Here is a 19,990-nt window from a genome sequence, read left to right as displayed (position 1 = left end):
AATGTAAAAGGGCTCCTGTAAGAAAAATCATACATGTTTATGGACCATTTCAATGCACATTTAGGTTGCCAAGGACTATATCCATGATATGGAATAACCAAAGATATATTAGTCAACTAGAAACCATCCAGGGGGCGGGCTGCTGTAAAAGAAGAGCATACATATTTTTCGACCATGTTCTTGCGCATTTTGCGAAAACTCGGTCCTTTAGGTTCGCTAGGACTATATCCACGATATTGAATAACCAAGGATATATGGGTCAACTAGGTACCATGAATAGCGATAATCATCCAGGATCATTTTGGAAACCGCGAAATATGAAGTTAGAAAAGGAGGAAATTTTGTCGTTTTAAAGCGACATAACATGCCGCTCAGTTTTTCAACATTACATTTTGTCGTTTTAAAGCGACATAACTCCACCGCTCAGTTTTTTTACCACTATTTTTATCTCACGCTTGATTATTATTTTTCTTGAACGCCATTCGATAGTTGACTTCCGTACGGATTCAAAAAGGTATTACTTTCAAAAATCGGATGTTATTTAACTAAGATATTCCAAACAAATACTTAAAAATACTCAAATCGACCCCTTCTCAAAATTTAGATTTTCATTTTTTTAATGCCAATCGATCGTACTGTCGATCTCGACTTCTATCTAAACGGATGATTATTAATTGCTTAAACACTTAACTGAACATAATCAAAAATAAAAATACGAAATTATTATATTTTAATAAAAATAATTGTCGATAACAAATATTATGTTTTGTTTTAGTATTCTGTTTTCTGATAATGCTCTTTTCGAAACGCCGACAACTTGAAGCGTTGACTCTGAAGCGCTTGCTCCAGTTCTAATACTTTAACTTGAATATCCATTTCCATAGTTTTAAGTTGAGATGGTGTTAATTTACGTAAATCATTATCTTGCTGTTGCTCCTGTCGTGAATTACCATCCTTTACAGTGGCAACAACAACTCCAGTTGCTTTGGTTACATTTCGTGAGGCAGCTGTCAAATTATCCAAATTTTGACTGTTGCGATTCGCCTTTACCTTACTTGCTATCACCAGCTGAGCAGTACAGGCAGCAATTTCTTGGGCAGCGACTATCAGCTCAAAGTTTTGTCCGGAATCATTGTTGACAGCAGTATTGGCAGCTTCAACCAGATAATTTGCTGCCTTGGCAACGCTCTTTGATGCTGATATTAATCCGTCTGACCATTGACTATTGCGTTTGTAAAATTCATTGGCTGTTGCATTACCTGAAACATTAAAAACATTTTTATCGCATGATTAACAGACTAAATATGTCTTACATACCTTTCTGGGAAGAAACAATTTCTTGCTGAAGCACACGCGATTTCAATATTAATACTTTAATACACTCCATTAAGGCTGTGCAGGCTTCCAAAATTTTCTCATTTACTTCAAGCTTTATCTTGTTGTCGTTCTCCCGTGACTTAGAGAGTAGGTCAATAATTTTAGAAGCGGCTTCTTCAATAGCAGCGTCCATCTCTTTGAGTTCCACTTCAATCAACTTATCAAGATCGACGCTGTTTTCAAAGTTGTTCAGTATTCCCTGTACTAGCGCATTTAATTCTGTTAATTTCCTATGTATCTCTTTAACGAGGGAATCGAACTGCTTATTTTTGTCATCATGTTCAACAGCTTCAAATAGCAGCAGTAAGTCTGGCCATATTGAGCGAACTCTGTTTAAAACATCTGTGGATTAAAACCAAATTAATAACAATAATAATAATGATATGAAAACAAAACTTACCCTGCCCTTTTTCAATTTCTGTTGTAGTTGTATAAATTATATCACATTGTTCGTACAGTTCTATAAAGTAATATCCTAAATATATAATGTCATGTATTTTTTCGACGCATCCATCAATAGATATATGATTGCAGGCAGCCAATTTGTTTAGCAAAGTATCAATTTCTGACGATAATTTTGGAACAAATTCCAATGGTTGCTGAGCTCCGTCATTCAATTTCGAAGCACATATTTCCTTCACAGTCTGAATAGTTAATTTCCTCATTGTCTGTAAATTGTCCTCACATTGTTTATTTGATATTGTGATCGAATCCACTCTGGTCAATGCTTGCAGTAAATCTTTTTCGAGTTGGCTCTGTTTTTGTTGTGTATCCGTTAGGAGTTTTGTCGATACTATTTTTTCGTCATTTAACAAAGACAAAGAAGCCTCCAGTTCCTAAAGAAACAAAATCAGTTTTTTTTAGTAATATTAAATTATATACGTTACTTTTTTAACAATGGAACTTTTTTTGTCACAATTTAAGCTTGGTTCCCCAACAATTTAAATATTACCGCCAACCTTTTAGTAGATAAATAAGTGTATTAAAATTATTTACCTCTAATTCGATTTCCTTTTGTTTAAGTTTGACATCGGTTTCTTCGAAAGATTTGCTTAAGGCTTGAAACTCCCGTTTAAGATTTACTTGCAATTCTTCATTCTCAGTTGACAGTTTTTGGTATTTTTCTTCGGACTTTTTAAGGCTTTCGATAATTTCCTTATTCTTTATGTTTAATAAGTTTTCTGTTTCTGCAAATTTTTGTTCTTTTTCTTGTAAAAGAAATTTAATTTTGTCAAGCTCTATAGTTGTTGCTTTCAAAACATTCAGCTTTGAACTTAAATCCACATTTTCACTTTCCTTTTCATGTATTCTAGCCTCATATTTTGTTTCTCTTTCTTTTCCAATTAACTCAAGTCTTGAATTTTGGCTCTTAAGCTCTTCAATTTCTTGCAACAGTTTAATACTATTAGTTTTATCGGATGCTATCGTTTCATTATTCTTTAAAATTTCATTGGTTAGCTCATTTATTCTAGCCTCATATTTTGTTTCGATTTCTTTTCCAGTTGATTCAAGTTTTGTATTTTGGCTCTTAAGCTCTTCTATTTCTTGTAAAAGCTGCGTATTATTATTTTTATCAGCTGCTATCGTTTCATTATGTTTCAATATTTCATTGTTTAGCTCTTTAATCTGCAACAGTAATTCTGAATTAAGCTGCTTTTCTTTGTTTAACGATTTGGAATGGTCGCTATGCTGTAAATAAAGATTAATGGTTATCAAAACTGAATACATTATATTTACAAATGATATAGTTAAGAATGTGCCTTACCTGTCGTAATAAATTTATATGCTCGTCTCTTATTTGTGTATACATCACTTTTAACTTATTAAACTTTTCTGATGATAACTTTTGTTTCTCCTCTTCTTCAACTACTTTTTCTGCAAATAAAGATTTATAGTTATTTTTAATTTATATCAAAGGGGGACAGAGATAAAGTTGTCAACTTACGCATTAATATGGGATTATTAGTCAACTGCAGTTCCAGATCATCTTTTTCCATGCGTATATTTGCAATCATTTCTTTGGCTGAGGCCAAATCATTAGATAATAAAGTATTACTTCTTTGCAGCTCCAGAACATCTTGTTTATAACTCTGTTCCAGTCCCTCATAAGTATGTTTCCACTCATCTAGCTTGGCTTTAAGTTGTATAATAATATCGCTCTTATCTTCCACCATATTTTCCAAGACATTAATACGTTCATTTAAAATGTGATCTTGTTGAACATGATCTGTATTGTCTTCAGTATTGGGAAAGTTAGTGTCAATAAGATCATCTACTACCGGATCTGGCTCCGATTGGACAAGTACCACGGGTGGTACATAGCTACCAAAATCTACTTGAGACTTAAAGTTCGGACTCTGATCTGGCAACTGTGGAACAGTTATAAGGTCATTAAAGTATTGCAAAGGCCTCACATTATCATAAAATAACTTTAACTTTGGAAAAATGCCAGAAAACCTATCTCTATGACCGTAAAGCACATCATTTGGTAATTTTTCATGGAGTTTGAACATAATTCTGACACTGATATCATATAATGGATTCGAATCTTGAATGAGGGTGATTAAGGGCGCTAATCTACATTGGCCTTGCTGCGTCATCGACGATATCCGATATGTATTAATAGACGAAAATATTGCTACTTGTAGAGCAATAATATCCTCCAAATAGTCGAAAATTTCCACGCATAATTGAAAGCTACAATAAAAAGAGCTTATATTAGGCACAGATTGCAAGTAATGATAATTATACATACTAGTAATTTAAATCCTTATTGGAGGCTTTAGCAAGTTCCGCAAAACTTATTAAAAGGTTTCCTGGATACATTCGATTCTTGTCATGAAAGTTGATTTTTGTTACCAGCAGCTTGCTATATGCCTTAATACAATATCCAATGTCGTCTTGCAGATGGCCCCATGACTTTCCAATTTCCAAAATCATTTTCTGATGCTTCTGCGATTGCTGAATAACACACCTGTGCGCTTCTCTTAACACTTTATGCAATAGATGGCAAAACTTCCAAGCCGTAAATCTATTTTCCATAATTGGTTGGCGTGTGATGAGCGACCAAAATGTTTGTGCTTCCTTAGATCTGTGTATTATTATTATAATCGAACGAGCATGTTTGGATTTCAACGGCCCTTCTATTCCCTTGAGTGCTTTGTGTACACTGACATTCTGCAATTGAAAAATATAAAATTAAATTTTAATATATACCATAGAGTAGAGTCTACCCTCTAGTCAGGGTGCCCTAATCTTTCAATATGTTTGCATTTATTAGCACGCACACCTGATGCAATCGATTCTGGACCCTCTACAGATCTCAAATCTCTGGCGACATGGAAAACCCCGGATTGTCTGAGCTGGCCTGTTCAGCCAGCTGAAATATAGTTTTACGATGAATCCCATAGAGTTCATTTTGCTTGATCTAATATGCTTTGTTTCAAATATCCGAATTAGGTAGTGCCCTAGATGGGACCACTTTTTGCTGTCCGTTTTGTAGCAGCCCAAACTTTTATATAGCATTATCAGCAACAGATAATAACCTGTTTTATAACCCACTTTGTGAATTTGGTTTTTACTATTTTGCTTTTGCCTCGAATTCATTCTACAAATGGTATCAAATGAATGCGTGTGAAGTCAACTGAAGCGTGCTCCGTAAGCATATTAAATGCACGACGATTAAATGAACAACAATTATATTTGTATTTTGAAGTGAGCCCCATTAAGAAGTATCGAATTGCAACACACAAACACACTATTATTACCTAGTGCAGGTGTTAGGTATGCACAGAAACATTATTTTACTACGGCTTGTATTTCACTACACTCATTCAGGACAATCTGTTGACAGAACTTCATATAAACATTTGGAGCATTTATTGTTTTGCTACAGATGTGCAGATCTGTACATACCAAGTGAAAAAAGTCCTTTTCCGCATGAGTTGCCATCGTTAGGCCTTAAACAATTTACTTTGCGTACGGTAATGCAACTAGTGAATCACACTATGATTCATGTGTGTGTATGTGTGTGAACTGAAAAACAAAATACATTTGGAACATTAGTTATCTTATCAAAGGGAGTATTCATTTATACTTGTTTACACAAGCATACACATACATATGTGTTAGTGTACATAAACAACTTGTATTTTATATCGATACTTGCGATATTTTCAAATTGTAAATTGATACATTTATGTCAGTATTTTTAACATACTAAAGTTGCAACGTTTGTTGCTCTGCTCGATTTTGAAACTATAAAATGAAACAGATTTCTAAAAACATCGCTCAGTTCTTGATCTATCGTTAGAAATTAAAATATCTATTTGAAAAATACATTTTTCGTTCGCAATTGCGCTAGTATCTGAATCACTTAAACAACAATACTACGAAGAGCTTTTTATTGATTCCTATATATATATTTTGTTTTACTTTTCATATTTCCATGATAGCAAACAAAAAAGCAACCACCACTAATTAGATCTGCCTTTATTAAAGTATAGAGAAGCGCCTAATAATAAGAATAATAAACGCCAGCGCTCAGAAAAATATAATTTAAATTTGCTTCTCACCTGAAGCATACCGGAAGTTATACTCTTATATCTTGATATGCCAATTTTCGCATCGAGAATTCGCTTGTTTTACGAAACATGAGGACGCTAAACAAACGTTTAATGATTTCATCGTGACGTGAATACGGAAAACATATGCGTTGGCCTTCATCGAAAACATCAGACCACTTAAAGACCGATCCACTTTAAAGACTCAACGAGTTATGTTATCATTTTTGCAAGAAATAGCAAGAAATAATCAAAGGTTAGCGAATCAAGCGAATCAATTATTAAAAATGGCATTTTTACAAAAGAAAAACAGATTAACCTTAGAACATGCATATTGAATGTTAAAAAATTATACTATGTTACTTCGAATATGAAATAAGTTGTTTAATGAAGAGAGTTCCCTAGATTATATACAAATATATATTAAATTGTTTCATTTAATTTAATTGAAACAAATTTTGTTATGCTGAGAATTCCCTAAGTTATATAAAACTATATATTAAATTATCTCTCATTAAATAACCCGTTAATAGAAATTGGCAATGTGTGCCATCTCTATGAATCTTGTATGGGAATAGGTGTTAATAGTTTATAAGCTATTTTATTCGCAGCTTTTGTTCATATATTATGTATTGCTGCTTGTTTTATCTGAAAAGCTATTTGCATTGCCTTTACATGTAAACGAAAATTTATTTGGTTAGTCTTTTTAATTTAACTCCAATATAAACACTATATCACAGGTATTTTACACCTTACAAAATCAACGAATAAATTCTTAAAAGGAAATAGAACATTTAGCTACAATATTAATTGTATCAAATTAAAATCCTAAAAATGTGAAAAGGAAAAATATAGCAGAGTTAAAATAAATTTTAAAATGTTCCTTAAACCTTGATTTTAGGCAAGATATTTTATACTGATTTGTCTATTTGTCTATCTATTTTTGTATTTTGCAAAAACCAAGGACTTGATATTCGATACAATTATTCAACAATTACGTATGTGCCTCTATGCACATTCATATACCTTCGCTTAGGGTATTTTTAGTTGGTAGCTTTTGTCATGGCACATTTCCCAATACCCTACATATGTGCTTAAAGTACACCTTGGGGACAAATATATATTGGGGTAGTCTCTGACCCAATACACGTACATATATATATATAAGATTACGACGACAATGATTTGTGTTCTTAATTAGGCACTATATATAGAACAATTGGCCTAAAAGAGCTTCGAACTGTTCATAGTGTAATTAGGCTAAAGCACAGTTGGGTTAAATAATAGTACCGTATTGTCTAGGGATTCGAAATCTTCACCTAATAAGTTTTTACATTTTTGAATCAGTAAAATGGCGGACGAAGAAGATCCTTGGGGTTTTGATGAAGGTGATACCGTTGAGTCCGATGCAAAGAGTCAACAACCTGGATCCACTGATCCTGTCCCATCCAAGCCAGAAAGTATCAAATCTGAGCAAAGATCTGAAGCTGGCCCTCAGGCAGCCGAAGAATCGGGAGAGCAGGAAAATGTTGCCGAGCCTGAGGTTGAAATGAAGGCACCTCCACCTCCGCCAGAAGATGATGGGTACAGGAAACCAGTTCAACTATATCGGCATTGGGTCAGGTATGGATATTCTCGTTAAGTTGTAAATTGATTGTTCTTAAATAAAACGAATCTGTTTCTCTTTTGATTAAAGGCCGAAATTTCTGCAGTACAAATACATGTACAATTACAGAACCAATTATTACGATGATGTTATTGACTATCTTGACAAAAAACAAGTTGGGGTTACACGGGATATTCCCAGACCCCAGACATGGGCCGAACGTGTTCTCCGAACAAGAGACATCAAGTAAGAATTATATATTTCCAATATAAATCATAAATCTACCGATCATCTCATACACAACTATCCAAACTGTATATGTATATGTGTGTCTATGTTCACAGATTTAAATAAAATAAAAAATCCTCTAAAAACATAGAAGGAAAAATAACCAGTATAAGCGACCGAGTCTGTAAATAACTCCTTTCTGTATGTATAATTTTTGTGCCTTCAACTTATGTGTACACATCGCATATATGTGGAGCATTATGTTTACCAAATATGTAAATCAAAAATCTTCTTATATTTTTCTAGTGCAAGCGGTATTGATCATATTAATCTGTCTACAAAGCGGGACAAGCAATTAGTGCAAACATTAGCTGCATCAATCCGGACATACAATTACCATACTAAAGCATATATTAACCAAAAATATGCAAATGTTCTTTAAAGAAATACATTTGCTAACTTTTCAAGTTTATAAAATCGATTAGAATATTTTTATAGGATGTGGTTTTAAGAGTTTTGTATATACAATGTACATATAAATATTATTTATGCATTGATTATATCCCGATTTTGATTCAAAACTTTAGTTAATAAACCCCAAAAACCTGTCAATAGATTAAGTTATTTGTATCGTATATTTTGACGATATAATTGTTTATTTAAATTTTCTGATGAACGAAAATATTTAAGTAAGTGATAATTTTACAAGAAATGTCTTAAAGATCCATATCTTTAGAGCAATATGAAATAACTGTGCAATAAATATTTATTTAAAAAAACGGGAAAGATCTTGCGCCTTTTTATTGAAAGAGAACTAGTTTTAGTTTTAAAGGGTTTTGTTTGTAATGTTTAATGTTTTAAACAGTTCAAACGACCTTGTGAAGGTTATTATTATTACTGCGTATGTGTAAGTGTGTGTGAGTGTGTGTGTGTGTGTAAATCAAAAGGTGTGATTGTGTGTCACGAACACTTTCGGCTGTTTTTAGAGCATCTCCTAGTCTATAGTACTATGACTAAATTTTTCACTCTGCACACCCTTTTATGGTCTTATCTACAGATTATGGTCCATTTTTATAAGCAATAGCTATTTTTTATATAGCATACAAAGGAATGTTAAAGCGATTTGCTCCTGACATTAGCTTTGTAAAGGAAAAAGTACCTCATATATCTATATATGGCACATATATCTGTTTTACCATATGAAAAAGTAGTCAAACTACAAACTTAGTAAGACTTTAACTAAACGCATAGCAACTACAATAATATATTTTACATAGATATGCATGTATGTACGTACTAAATGTACATCAAATGTCAATTGTGGGATAACAAAAGCTCAATTGACTTTAGAGTGGACCTGATAATGTCAATTAAGAAATCATACATGGCAGCTAGCCAATTATGCACATCATTTTCGATTATATATATGATAAATGATAAATATTTAGATTAATCGATAACTTCTCATTTGTCCTGGAACATACAACATTTCATAATAATAACAGCAATAACAACATATGCCCACACAGAAGTTCATGTTCACCTTAATTTTCGTTGTGGATAGCAGTGCATTTAGTTGTGTCTAAATTTAGTTGTTTCTGTTATTCAAGTACGTGTGCTTTATTATCATGAACGCTCCCATCTATTGGTTCTTAACATTTGTTTTACAGTGCGCGATTCAAGTGGAATCGAATGCAAATTGGTAATATTCCAAATCACACACAATTTATTTATTATTATTAATAAATAAATTATTTCTGCTATTAGTTCGACAAATGATGTGCACGCGTTAATCCTCGCTCGCGGTGGAAGCAAAGGAATAACATATAAGAACTTAGTTCAAATTGATGGCTTGTCTATATTATCACGGGCTATCACAACCATAAGTAACTCCAGCTGCTTTAAACATATTTGGGTCTCCACGGATGATGAGAAAATTGCATTAGAAGCAAAAAAATGTAAGTAATTTCTGAAATCATATGTAAAGTATCTAAATAATTCTAACACACTAGTTTTCTAGATGGTGCCATAGTGCATATACGGCCTGCGAAATACGCATTGGATGGGACATCGTCTATTGAGGCTATTCAGGAATTCCTCGAAGGACATAAAGCAATCGATAATTTTGCCTTGTTTCAATGCACGTCGGTTTTCTTAAAAGAAAAATATATTGAAGAGGCATATCAAAAATTTAAGGTACACGACTGTGTATTTTCTGTTAAAAGGTCAGATCACATCTGCCAGGTTTTTAAGAAAAGAGCAACATCATATTCTCATGGTACTCATAAAGTTTCTTATTCTGGTTTGAAGGTCTCATAATTTGCGTTGGAAATATGTTGAGGAACAAATTTTGCCTGACAATTTTAATTTGAAAGCCAGACCCAGACGGCAAGACTGGAAAGGTGATATGGTAGAAGCAGGAATGTTTTATTTTTCAACAAGAAAATTGGCCATGAAAGGACTTTTACAGAATAAAAAGTAAGTTTCATACTTTCAGAATGTTTGAAAATATCTATTATGAAAATGTTTACCGTTCTCTTTTTTAATACTAGGTGCGATGTTGTTGAAATTGCAGCTGAAGATGGTCTAGAAATTGACTCATACCAGGATCTTGCTATAGCACGTTGTATTATAAATAGCAACATATAAATAGTATAAAAATGTGGCTTAAGAATAAAGTTTATATAAATTCTCGAAATAATTTGAATGCAGTTTTTGGCTCGACTTATCGATAAATAATAATGCTTGGAAACGCCCGATTTTTCAAAAAATAATTTACATTGGTCACACTGTCATCAGTAGTGCTTGTCGATAGATCGATATGTTTACTAATATTACACATTAAATTTGTTTAAGATGAATTTCCACAAATTAAGAGTTACTACTGGAATTTCAATTAAACATTCGAAATATTTTAGCAGCATTGCAAAAGCAGAGCTGCCGGCATCATTCGTAAAGGAGGATGTGGAATATGTGCCCGAGCGGGACAAATCTGGCTTACGACCACAACACAAAAATGTGCTTCTCGAAACAATGCCATATAATGAGCCACACTCCTGGATACATTTAACTGAGAAGTATCAGAGGAGCCTCTATGGGCGATATGGCGGCAAAAGTAAAGTTAATCCAAAAATTTGCTTTGGTACGCTAGCAGAACGAACTAAAGCCCAAGAGCGCCAAGCCATTACGCAACCCGAAACTCTGCCTGAAATATTGGAGAAACTTCGCATTACCAAGGCCGCGAAGCAAGCGGCAATAAAAGATCGGGAAGATGCCATTCTCAAGAAGCTAGAAAAACTGGAACAATGGAAGGCGGACCTCAACGCAAAAGTGGCAAAGCGTAAAGCAGATGCCGCGGCAGCAATCGAACGCAAGGAACGACTGATAGAGGAGGTACGCCGGCATTTCGGCTTCAAGGTGGATACACGTGATGAACGCTTTAAGGAAATGCTTGAGCAGAAGGAGAAGGAGGACAAGCGAAAGCAAAAGGAGGCCAAGCGAAAGGTCAAAGAGGAGAAGATGATGGCAAAACTAGTTCAACAAACTAACTAATTAAGCGTTACTGTCTACATTAAGCTGCGATTTGTCATAGCCAACAATATATTTATGTCAACTGACAATTTCCCGGCCTAATCAATGGAGCTTAGTTCATGGTTGTAAGCTGCTCTCCTTGAAGCTTTAATTTGAATTTTGTCTTGTTCTCGGAAGCCTGACTAAAGGATTTTAAAATGACATTTAAAATAAGTTAAAGGGACAGGTAGGAAATACATAATTAGTAGCTGTTCTATACTAAAAGTATTTGTTTATAGTATCAGATCAAAAATCAAGAGATGCTTACCACTTTGTCAGAAGCTTTAGCGCAACTAGGCCCATAATCAAGAAGGCTCCTCCGCAACTTTTTCCGGCGTTTATGAATATGTGAGCAGGTTGTTGAAAAGCAATAATGCTCTGGTCAATAAGTAGACGCCATATATCCAGTTAGCGTTAAAGGGATCTGCATTTAACTTAAATCGAGCATTACATTTGATACATATAACTGAGTTATTTTCCCACTTTACATTTTCAAACGTTTGTTTAGTTTCGCTTTCACACAAATTAACAATATAGATTAAACTTTATTTTACTCCAACTTTCCGCGGTGTGCTTTAACAATTAAAATTGAAAGGAAATGATTATTTTAAACGATTTGTAGACTTTGGTTTAAATTTTCCGCACTTATAAATTTTACACAACAATTTTAGGATATTCGAAAATTTTGTTTGTTTAAGCAACTACTTAAATTTAATATTATAAATATAAACAATATGTACAAGGCACTTCTTCCAATAGAGCGAAAAGAACTTAAACGGATGACAAATAATAATTGCCTACCAATTAGAAAGAATCAGAATCTTGAATTTTGTACAATAGATCAATTTAAAAACTAACTTGCCAATTGTCTAATGGAAGGTTTTCTATCTTTCTAAGATTGGTTCGGAGAGTTGCCGTTATTGATTTAATCTATTTGTATACCCTAGCAGTATACGTTTACGTGAGGTCTGTCTTATTTCGAAAGTTACTTTTTTTTTTAACAATATTATTTGTCAGCCCGTAATTCTAGCGTTTCCTAAGACATAATGGGTTGTGGGTAAACATTAGTTTCGTGTGCTGGAATTATAACTTTTTTGATTTCTTTTTGGTTGCTGGAAGTAAGTTGGAATAGTGCTGGCTGCGCATTTTCTCAGACCGAATATCGAGGCGCTTTACAATAAACACCAGAGCGCAGATGGTCAATAGATAGACGGCCACCACATCCAGCAGATAGTATTGCCACCAGCTTAAAAAAGAAAAAGGGAGATGAGTCTTTTATACCCAGGCGTATTTTATAATTTACCCCATGTTTCGCGCTGGGCTCTGCAGATGGTAGGCCCCATTGTGTCGCAGCACGTACTCAGTCCAGTAAATGGCTGTCTCCAGGGCTGTGGATCGCTGATCCAGCAGCAGATTCTGGCGATATCTGGCTGCATTTCTGTAGCGTGGATCGTGAATGACTTTCATGATGGCTTTGTACAGCTGGTTGGTGGACAGCGTTTCCAGGTCCAGCTTGATAGCATAGCCATCGACCTCCGCCTTGGCTGAGTTAACGTCATGATCACAGAACACGGGCATTGTGACCACCGGCACTCCATGGTAAACCGTCTCGAACATGCTCAGCAGACCGCCGTGCGTGATGAAGGCGCGCAGCTGGCTGTGGCCCAGAATGTCCTGCTGGGGTAGCCAGCGGGACAGCTTCACATTGGGTGTCAGATCGTGCATATCCGCCGCGTTGCCCTCGTACTTCCACAGCACATTGTAGGGCAGGCGGGCGAATGTCTTGACCAGCATACGGCGCAGTGACTCCGGCATATTGGCCGCCTTCACAGACGAGCCCATCGATACATAGATGAAGCCCGACGCACCCGAGCCCGAAATGAAATCATCCAAATCCTTGGGCAACGGTCGTGCGGGCTTGCAGTGGATGCAAGCCACTTCGGCGACATTTGGATTCAGCGCACGGGGATAGGAGACGACAGCATGTCCATTCTGCAGTATGAAGCTCACGTTGCGAGTCATGTCGTACGGATGGGGTATATGCGCACCCAGGTGATCTCGCAGTACACGATGCGTACGGCGCATTACATACTGCACGGCAGATACGTTTGAAGACAGTCAATTAAAGGAAAGTCCAATACAGGGCTAAACTTACACTGTGCAAAATATTCTGACCGATTTGCATTCCCGTATTCAGCGCTCGCTCGTAGAGGCTCATGTTGTCCGTGAAGCGGGAGTAAAAGTTTGGAGTAATCGCATAGCTCACCGGATTGCCGGCCAGGGATAAGCTGCCCGTGTAGAACCCGACGGTGTTTATGTACATAAACGGTATCTCATGCAGGTGCGTGAGTCCCTGCAAGCACTCGGGAAATGCGCCGTCGAGTATGGCCAGGTCAAAGGTGCGATTCGCTAGATCTTTGGTTTCCGGATCACCCAACATGGCATCGCATGACTACAAAAAACCAAAGAGGTAAACAAACACGCGACGCTCAAAGAGCCATGACTTTGATGCTCACCTCAAATGCATAGCGTAATCCATCCCAGGGCTTGATTGGCATTTCGCCATTCATTCTGGAACCCAATAGATCCCAGTTTGTGTAGTTCTGTATGTACTCAACCAGACTGGCTGGTGTTATCTCATGCAGACCATCGATATGAAAATCTGCTGGAAATCCACTTAGGAAAGTGATGTTGTGTCCTCTGAAAAATACAAAGTTACAAATTGGTCAATTATGAATATAAAAGTATTTACTAAAAGTGAAAGATACATTGAAAATAATTTGTCAAATAATTCGTAACATCATTTAAATTCTCTCTGTTAGGGTAAGAAAATCAATTTGAGAACTGTTGTTAAGTTAATTTTAAATACGTTTTCTTTTTATTCTCGGCAATAAAGTTGGGAGACATGAACGTAAAACATTATTACAGGAAAATATGCAAGAATTGTTTAAATCAAATGTTCATTAGCGAAAACCTATCAACATCAATTTTCTAAAAGTGTTTGCCTGAGAATATCTAGTTTATATAGCTGAATATATTTAATAAGTGAGTATTTTAATTACAGCCGAGTAGGCTACGTTTGGGCGTTGTTAATGATATTCTAAACTTTCTAAGATATTTTTATGACTTTATGAGAGTTATTTCCGAAAAATAAACATATCACTTAAGCGTTTTATTTGAAAACGTTGCTTAAATTTAAATGTTATGGCATTCGGGGCCAATAAATTGTTTTATATAATCATATGAACATTTATATTTGCTGCAGTGGAAGGTAAGCCCATACGTAAGTCTTGCCACATCAATATTGTGGCTAAAAATTTCAGAAACCCAAGCAAATACATGGTCTAAAATTATTTGCTTTGCTTTGCGCTCTCACAGTGTGAACTTTGATGGTTTTTGGTCATTTTTAGGGTTCGAAATTAATGAAATGCGCGTTTTATGAACCCGTTTTTAAAGCAAATCCAGGATAATAACCATTGTCTGCTCATAGAATTATGGTATCTGAAGCGAGCTGTTGTGCAAACATATTCACAATACACACCTGCTTATCAATCCTTTGGCTAGCTCCCAAAATGGAATCTTGTGCGACTTTGTGCCTCCCATGGTGGCCATTAAAATGTCCGCACCCAGGGCCTGGCAGGTGAATATCACAATCAATAGGCTACGTATTCGAAACATGTTGCTGCAAAAGAGGCATATGTTAAATTCAATTTTCTTTTAATCGATTTATTATTTTATTTATATTTTTTTTTGCAACAAATTAAAGCACAGTTTTACTAGATTTTATTATTACCCACCGGTTGCTGCGACTTCGAAGTCGCATTTAAAATAAAATCCCCCAGCGACTCGACATTTTATAGATAGAATTGCTATATACTATGTATGCACACACAAACACACACTCACTCACACACACACACACACACACCTGTATATATAAATATATATATTCATAAGCGTGGCCAACGGTCACAGCCAGCTATTTAAAACATGTAATGGAGCGGGTAATGCTCGTGATTCTACCACCCGAAATGATATGAACATATAATTATTCTGTTGATGGCAAAAGGAATTTTAGACTAATCGTAAAGCGGGGCCAGAGGACAGTATTGGCAATAAGTCTACGCACGTGCCCGCCAAGCTAGAAGCCCAAGTTAAACATTTTTTACAACAACTTTGACTTGGACAAATGTTAGGGATCAACAATATGCTAAGATAATATGCTGGCATTAAAACTAAGTGCCGACAACTTAATTCTAACACTCTAACATTAATCAAAATAGTACGCCAGTCGAGAGTGCTGCACTGGCTGATACCCTGTACGTAGGCAAGAGCGCAGATCATATAGCTTTTGGTTTTTAATTGAATTAGTTTCTGTAAAGTGGTGGAAGAATCTATTCCTGATGTGCCTTATATAGCCAAGCATGTGATCAGTAATATCACCTGCATTTTTAAAGGGTATCAATATGATATGAAGCTCCCAGTTTTATTTTCCTGTGTCAACTAGGTTAAGTGAAGGGAGAGAAAGGCATAAGAACGTAATTAAGCCTGACAAAATGCTCAAAATGTGACCCTAATGAACGTACAAAGATATTATGTGCTTGAAAGCATTTCGTTGTATGCAACGAGGCCTTATTATCTACACTCAATAAGAATGATATATAGATATCAATAATAAGTATTAACTCCAATGTGCATATATATAAAAAAGATGATATCTTAAGTGCAAGAAGAACCCAGAAGTTCTTTTCGCCAAAGATTTAATAAAATTGTAAATTAAGCTTATTTAACTAAAGGTTGCATAGTACATAGCTTTACATTCAATAAGAAAAATTATTTTTGGATATCTTTGAGCACGCGATCATTTTGAGTAACACTAGAGTTGGACAATAGGAAGTCCCAAATTGCCGACACTATATAACATCATTTAAAAGTGATTACAAACGTTTTCCAAAGCTCGAAACATTATTAAAGAAAAAAGATTACCTCGACTTTTGTTTCGACAATCTCATTGGCAGCGAATTTTCTTTTAATTGGTCACGGTGTGGGTTTGATAATGTTTAAATTGAACGACTTGAATATACTCTACATATAGTTCTATAAAATACTTAAACCTAGCCAATAAAAATAGAAATGGGTCTTCATATTTATAGCTCATAATTCATCTTAAATTAGGTCATGGCAATAAGGTATTTTCTAGTCGAGCATGCCCAGAGCTATCGAGAGACATGATCATACAAAAGCCACTTAGCTCGAGTAGCTAATATACCTCACATGTTTGTGCACATTTTGGCTACTGTTCAATTCAGGCATTTTCGGCTTCTTGGCTTTCGAAAAGCTCACGAACGATTGCAGCTACAAAACTCAAGTAAGGGTAACTAGCGCCACGGTTGAGCTTGAATTCACCATAACCAGTTTTAGTTTCAGTTTCAGTTTCGGTTTCAGCATTCAGAGTAAGACTCTGTAATAATTACCATCAATGGACGTGCATTGGGTTGAATGCGCCCAAAATGAAAATGAAAATAAAATTGCAGGCCTTGTAAACGCAGCACAGTGTGGTAATGGATTATTTCAAGCTAGCGAAGGGGTTCATAAAGTCTAGATAACGTGTTGCCCCCCATTAATACTAAATACGTACGCTTTGCCTTATTCCTGGCTAGACGCTTGCAATTCTCAACCGGTTAAGGCTTTACAGAAGGGAACAAAACCTTCGCTGGCATGCTTCCGAAAAAGCTGTACACACAACCTGCTCAACCTTCATTATTATATCCCTTATATTAATATATTCGGTTTGGATTTAATATAAATATTTAGAAATAAGTTTTATTTGTAGGATATACAAATACATTTTATTTAGATATTTATATGAAGTACACATAATAGAGGCACAAACTATTCAAATCTTATAATTACATCTTGGGCAAACTATTATATATAAGAAGATAAGTCGAATCTTATATATTGTTGGTATAGTATTGCCCCGAGGTATGATCTAGAAGCAGTTTACTTTCGAGAATATCGAGTCGAATTGCAAATCGAAGCGAAGTGTTTCGTAGACGATGTCGCAAAAAAAAAATCACATATTCGCATTACAAAACTGACCACAGGTCCATGATTAGCACAAATGTAATTTTTGTTTTTTTGTTTTTGGAATATAACCAGTTTCCTAGCTACTGGCTGAATGAATTGCAAATATGGCCAAAAAGCTAGGCAGTATTCGGCGTTTATACACTTGCTCGGGAGTAGTTAAAATTTGTCACGATTTTGTTGCCACATCGAATATGCATTACAAGCGCTTAAATCGGATAACTATATCATATAGCTGTAAAAAATAAAATAAACATAATAAACGCACTCGCTACAAGAAAACCATAAACTGTATTGCATAATGCTTGTTGGATCTGATAAGTCATGGGGATTTCCGAAATTGAAGTTTAATTTGTGTACAAGGGTATAAACTCATTGGCTTGGCAGAAGACACGCACAGCTCAGTACACAGACGCGTAGTTGTTGTTGTTGTTTGTTTTTTTTTTATAGTATTTTATGTTTTTTTAAACTTTGCAACAGACACATACAACTAATTAACCTGTCAGTTTTATATGCGCAGTTGAATAATGAAACATGTCCAAAAAAAAAAAAAAAAGTGCCGAGATTTTCGCACGGGCCAAAGTATTGTCGCAAGATGTGCAAAAATATTGCGCAAGTACAATACACAAATGGAAAAAAAAGAGGAAACACGTTTTGAAAACATATTTTGCCTATTTATAACAAACAGTTTTACAATGACAAGACGCCCACCAAAAAAAAAAAAATGAACAATAATATTGCTTTTAAATAAAAAACTAGCTTTGTTGCTCATCATATTCCTTTGTCAATGTCACATGCAATTTGTGTTTCTTTGAACCTTATTTGTTTTTGTTTTATTTAATGTATTTTGTTTGCTATTTGTGCCAAATCACTGCTCATAAATTATTTACAGATGGAACAAATAAAAGCGCACAAAAGCTGCGCCAAGCCGCAATCCAAGCAGAAAATCACAAATCACATTTTTCAAACCATAACCAAATGCCTAATTAGCATATTTTTGGACTTAGCGAATAAAAAAACAAAATTAATTTAACCCAAAAAACTTTCAAATAGCCTTTTTAATTTGGGACATTTTTTGGTTTTTTATTAATTTTCGTATATGTTCCAATTGGCTTGGAGTTATATAATGTATATGTATATATATACAAATATATAGACAGACATATATGTGCGTGCTTAAGTACATGATATAAATAACAAGTGTGACTGCGCAACAAGTTCGTGTCGCAAGTCTTTTGTTTTTGCTTCTCCAAATTGTTGCCGACAGAGTTTTTCTTGAACATTCAAGCTAGTTGACAGCGGCTGCATTGCTTTGACCTTGCCGCTGACCCAACGCATTGCCACCTGTTGGGGTTAAGCTGTTGTTGTTGTTATTGTTGTTGCTGTGGCTTTTGTTGTCTGGGGTCAGTTTTGCGCAATCAATTGGTATTCGCGCCGGTTTGTCTCGTGTTGTGCAAATACAAATGAATCTACCTATACAAACACACACACACACACACACACACACACACACAGCCGGGAATGCATATGTGTGAGTGTATGTGTGTGTGTAGTTTGTATGTGTACGTGTGTTAGGCTGAAAATCTGGTTATCAATTTCTTTGGCAACGTAACATGCGATTCACTTGGCTTTGCTTACAACACTTGCAACAGCGGCAACAACAACAAACACAACATAAAAATGCTCATAATACACTTATTACATTTACATTCAACACAAGTCCTATACCTAAAATGTGCGGTGAAAATGTGTGTGTAGGTATATTCCAAAAATCGGGGTCGTAGTTTGAGTTTCTTTTGATTTCTTATTATTTGTTGCACTGTCAACCTTCAGCCTTCGTCTTGTTTGTGTTGCACGTTTCATTGGCCGACGTTCGATTCAGAAGCAGTTAACATACTTTCACCAATGCAAATGTATTATTTAATACAGGTACAATAAAAACGCAGCATTTTTGCACAGTCCACTTTCACGTAACCGTTACCGTTACCGTTACCGTTAACTGCACTCAGCACACAGAAATTCAATAACAGCCAGAATTATAAAACTTCACTTTTACTGACTCCGAACATCATTGCCAAGATGCGAAGAGCAATTGAACAAAAACCAAATAATTGTATATGTGTACGTGTATGTGTATGTACTTTAGCTATCAAGGCGATGTTTCTTTGGGGCCGTCCGCTCGGGCAAGTGTGTGTGCAGCATGTAAGTAGTTTCACCGCGCGATACCATTGACTAACTAAAGCGACTTGTTGATAAAAACGCCGTTATTGCTTTTTCGGAGTCACACTGTTGAATGTAACGACACAACGTAACGTTCGGCTGGCGCTAGGCGAAAGTGTATTTTTTTTGTTGGTATTATTTAGCGCATTTTAAACATACGCTGCAGCCAGATACACTTTTATTCGCGTTAGTTATTCACGCTAGACAGACTATCTGGGATTGGATTAACATTTAAGTATATAACTTATGCATTCAGTTTGGACTATTATTGCTACAATTGCTACTTCCGAAATAACCTGAAGTAATAATGGAAAATGTGTGAAAAATACTATAAAATTAG

The 19,990-nt window shown here is 35.4% G+C and overlaps 5 protein-coding genes across 6 annotated transcripts; 3 read left to right on the top strand and 2 right to left on the bottom strand.

The window, feature by feature from the left end:
* Positions 1 to 707: 707 nt before the first annotated feature.
* Positions 708 to 5,491, bottom strand: Hip1 (Huntingtin interacting protein 1). Its single transcript, XM_002048110.4, has 8 exons — positions 5,293 to 5,491; positions 4,133 to 4,554; positions 3,323 to 4,074; positions 3,143 to 3,252; positions 2,374 to 3,066; positions 1,778 to 2,213; positions 1,318 to 1,719; positions 708 to 1,259 (listed from the first exon to the last, which is right to left on the bottom strand). Exons 1-8 carry the CDS (start codon positions 5,326 to 5,328, stop codon positions 772 to 774), a joined length of 3,339 nt encoding a protein of 1,112 aa, XP_002048146.1. The 5' UTR covers positions 5,329 to 5,491; the 3' UTR covers positions 708 to 771.
* Positions 5,492 to 6,619: 1,128 nt separating this feature from the next.
* Positions 6,620 to 8,333, top strand: fln (flightin). Its single transcript, XM_002048109.4, has 4 exons — positions 6,620 to 6,679; positions 7,287 to 7,562; positions 7,636 to 7,791; positions 8,080 to 8,333. Exons 2-4 carry the CDS (start codon positions 7,291 to 7,293, stop codon positions 8,213 to 8,215), a joined length of 564 nt encoding a protein of 187 aa, XP_002048145.1. The 5' UTR covers positions 6,620 to 6,679; positions 7,287 to 7,290; the 3' UTR covers positions 8,216 to 8,333.
* Positions 8,334 to 9,326: 993 nt separating this feature from the next.
* Csas (CMP-sialic acid synthase) lies at positions 9,327 to 10,478 on the top strand. Its single transcript, XM_002048108.4, has 5 exons — positions 9,327 to 9,475; positions 9,541 to 9,731; positions 9,794 to 9,998; positions 10,084 to 10,251; positions 10,326 to 10,478. The coding sequence occupies exons 1-5, from the start codon at positions 9,402 to 9,404 to the stop codon at positions 10,420 to 10,422; spliced, it is 735 nt and encodes a 244-aa protein (XP_002048144.2). The 5' UTR covers positions 9,327 to 9,401; the 3' UTR covers positions 10,423 to 10,478.
* Positions 10,479 to 10,574: 96 nt separating this feature from the next.
* Positions 10,575 to 11,393, top strand: CRIF (growth arrest and DNA damage-inducible proteins-interacting protein CRIF). Its single transcript, XM_002048107.4, has one exon. It carries the CDS (start codon positions 10,630 to 10,632, stop codon positions 11,323 to 11,325), a length of 696 nt encoding a protein of 231 aa, XP_002048143.1. The 5' UTR covers positions 10,575 to 10,629; the 3' UTR covers positions 11,326 to 11,393.
* Positions 11,009 to 19,705, bottom strand: Ugt50B3 (UDP-glycosyltransferase family 50 member B3). Of its 2 annotated transcripts, none has more exons than XM_015175972.3 (6): positions 19,572 to 19,705; positions 14,885 to 15,025; positions 13,860 to 14,043; positions 13,499 to 13,795; positions 12,647 to 13,434; positions 11,009 to 12,589 (listed from the first exon to the last, which is right to left on the bottom strand). In XM_015175972.3, the coding sequence occupies exons 2-6, from the start codon at positions 15,019 to 15,021 to the stop codon at positions 12,427 to 12,429; spliced, it is 1,569 nt and encodes a 522-aa protein (XP_015031458.1). In that variant the 5' UTR covers positions 15,022 to 15,025; positions 19,572 to 19,705; the 3' UTR covers positions 11,009 to 12,426. The 2 variants fall into 2 exon arrangements, with proteins under 2 accessions (XP_015031458.1, XP_015031459.1); XM_015175973.3 differs by having other exon boundaries at positions 19,159 to 19,666.
* Between the last annotated feature and the right edge of the window lie 285 nt (positions 19,706 to 19,990).

This window comes from Drosophila virilis, chromosome 3 (genome assembly GCF_030788295.1).
Source record: "Drosophila virilis strain 15010-1051.87 chromosome 3, Dvir_AGI_RSII-ME, whole genome shotgun sequence".
Classification (NCBI taxonomy): Eukaryota; Metazoa; Arthropoda; class Insecta; order Diptera; family Drosophilidae; genus Drosophila; species Drosophila virilis.
The sequence above is the reverse complement of the archived record's forward strand: the minus strand, read 5'-3'. Positions and strand labels throughout refer to the sequence as shown.

Coding starts and splice junctions, on each gene's coding strand:
- Hip1 (XM_002048110.4), bottom strand. CDS start 5,328: ATGGCAACTCATGCGGAAAAGGACTTTTTTCACTTG. Junction 4,075..4,132: donor AATAAGGATTTAAATTACTA/GTATGTATAATT, acceptor TTTTTATTGTAG/CTTTCAATTATGCGTGGAAA. Junction 3,253..3,322: donor TAATAATCCCATATTAATGC/GTAAGTTGACAA, acceptor CTTTATTTGCAG/AAAAAGTAGTTGAAGAAGAG.
- CRIF (XM_002048107.4), top strand. CDS start 10,630: ATGAATTTCCACAAATTAAGAGTTACTACTGGAATTTCAATTAAACAT.
- Csas (XM_002048108.4), top strand. CDS start 9,402: ATGAACGCTCCCATCTATTGGTTCTTAACATTTGTTTTACAGTGCGCG. Junction 9,476..9,540: donor GTGGAATCGAATGCAAATTG/GTAATATTCCAA, acceptor TTCTGCTATTAG/TTCGACAAATGATGTGCACG. Junction 9,732..9,793: donor TGCATTAGAAGCAAAAAAAT/GTAAGTAATTTC, acceptor CTAGTTTTCTAG/ATGGTGCCATAGTGCATATA.
- fln (XM_002048109.4), top strand. CDS start 7,291: ATGGCGGACGAAGAAGATCCTTGGGGTTTTGATGAAGGTGATACCGTT. Junction 7,563..7,635: donor CTATATCGGCATTGGGTCAG/GTATGGATATTC, acceptor TTTTGATTAAAG/GCCGAAATTTCTGCAGTACA. Junction 7,792..8,079: donor CTCCGAACAAGAGACATCAA/GTAAGAATTATA, acceptor ATATTTTTCTAG/TGCAAGCGGTATTGATCATA.
- Ugt50B3 (XM_015175972.3), bottom strand. CDS start 15,021: ATGTTTCGAATACGTAGCCTATTGATTGTGATATTCACCTGCCAGGCC. Junction 14,044..14,884: donor GCCAAAGGATTGATAAGCAG/GTGTGTATTGTG, acceptor TGTATTTTTCAG/AGGACACAACATCACTTTCC. Junction 12,590..12,646: donor AGCCCAGCGCGAAACATGGG/GTAAATTATAAA, acceptor TTCTTTTTTAAG/CTGGTGGCAATACTATCTGC.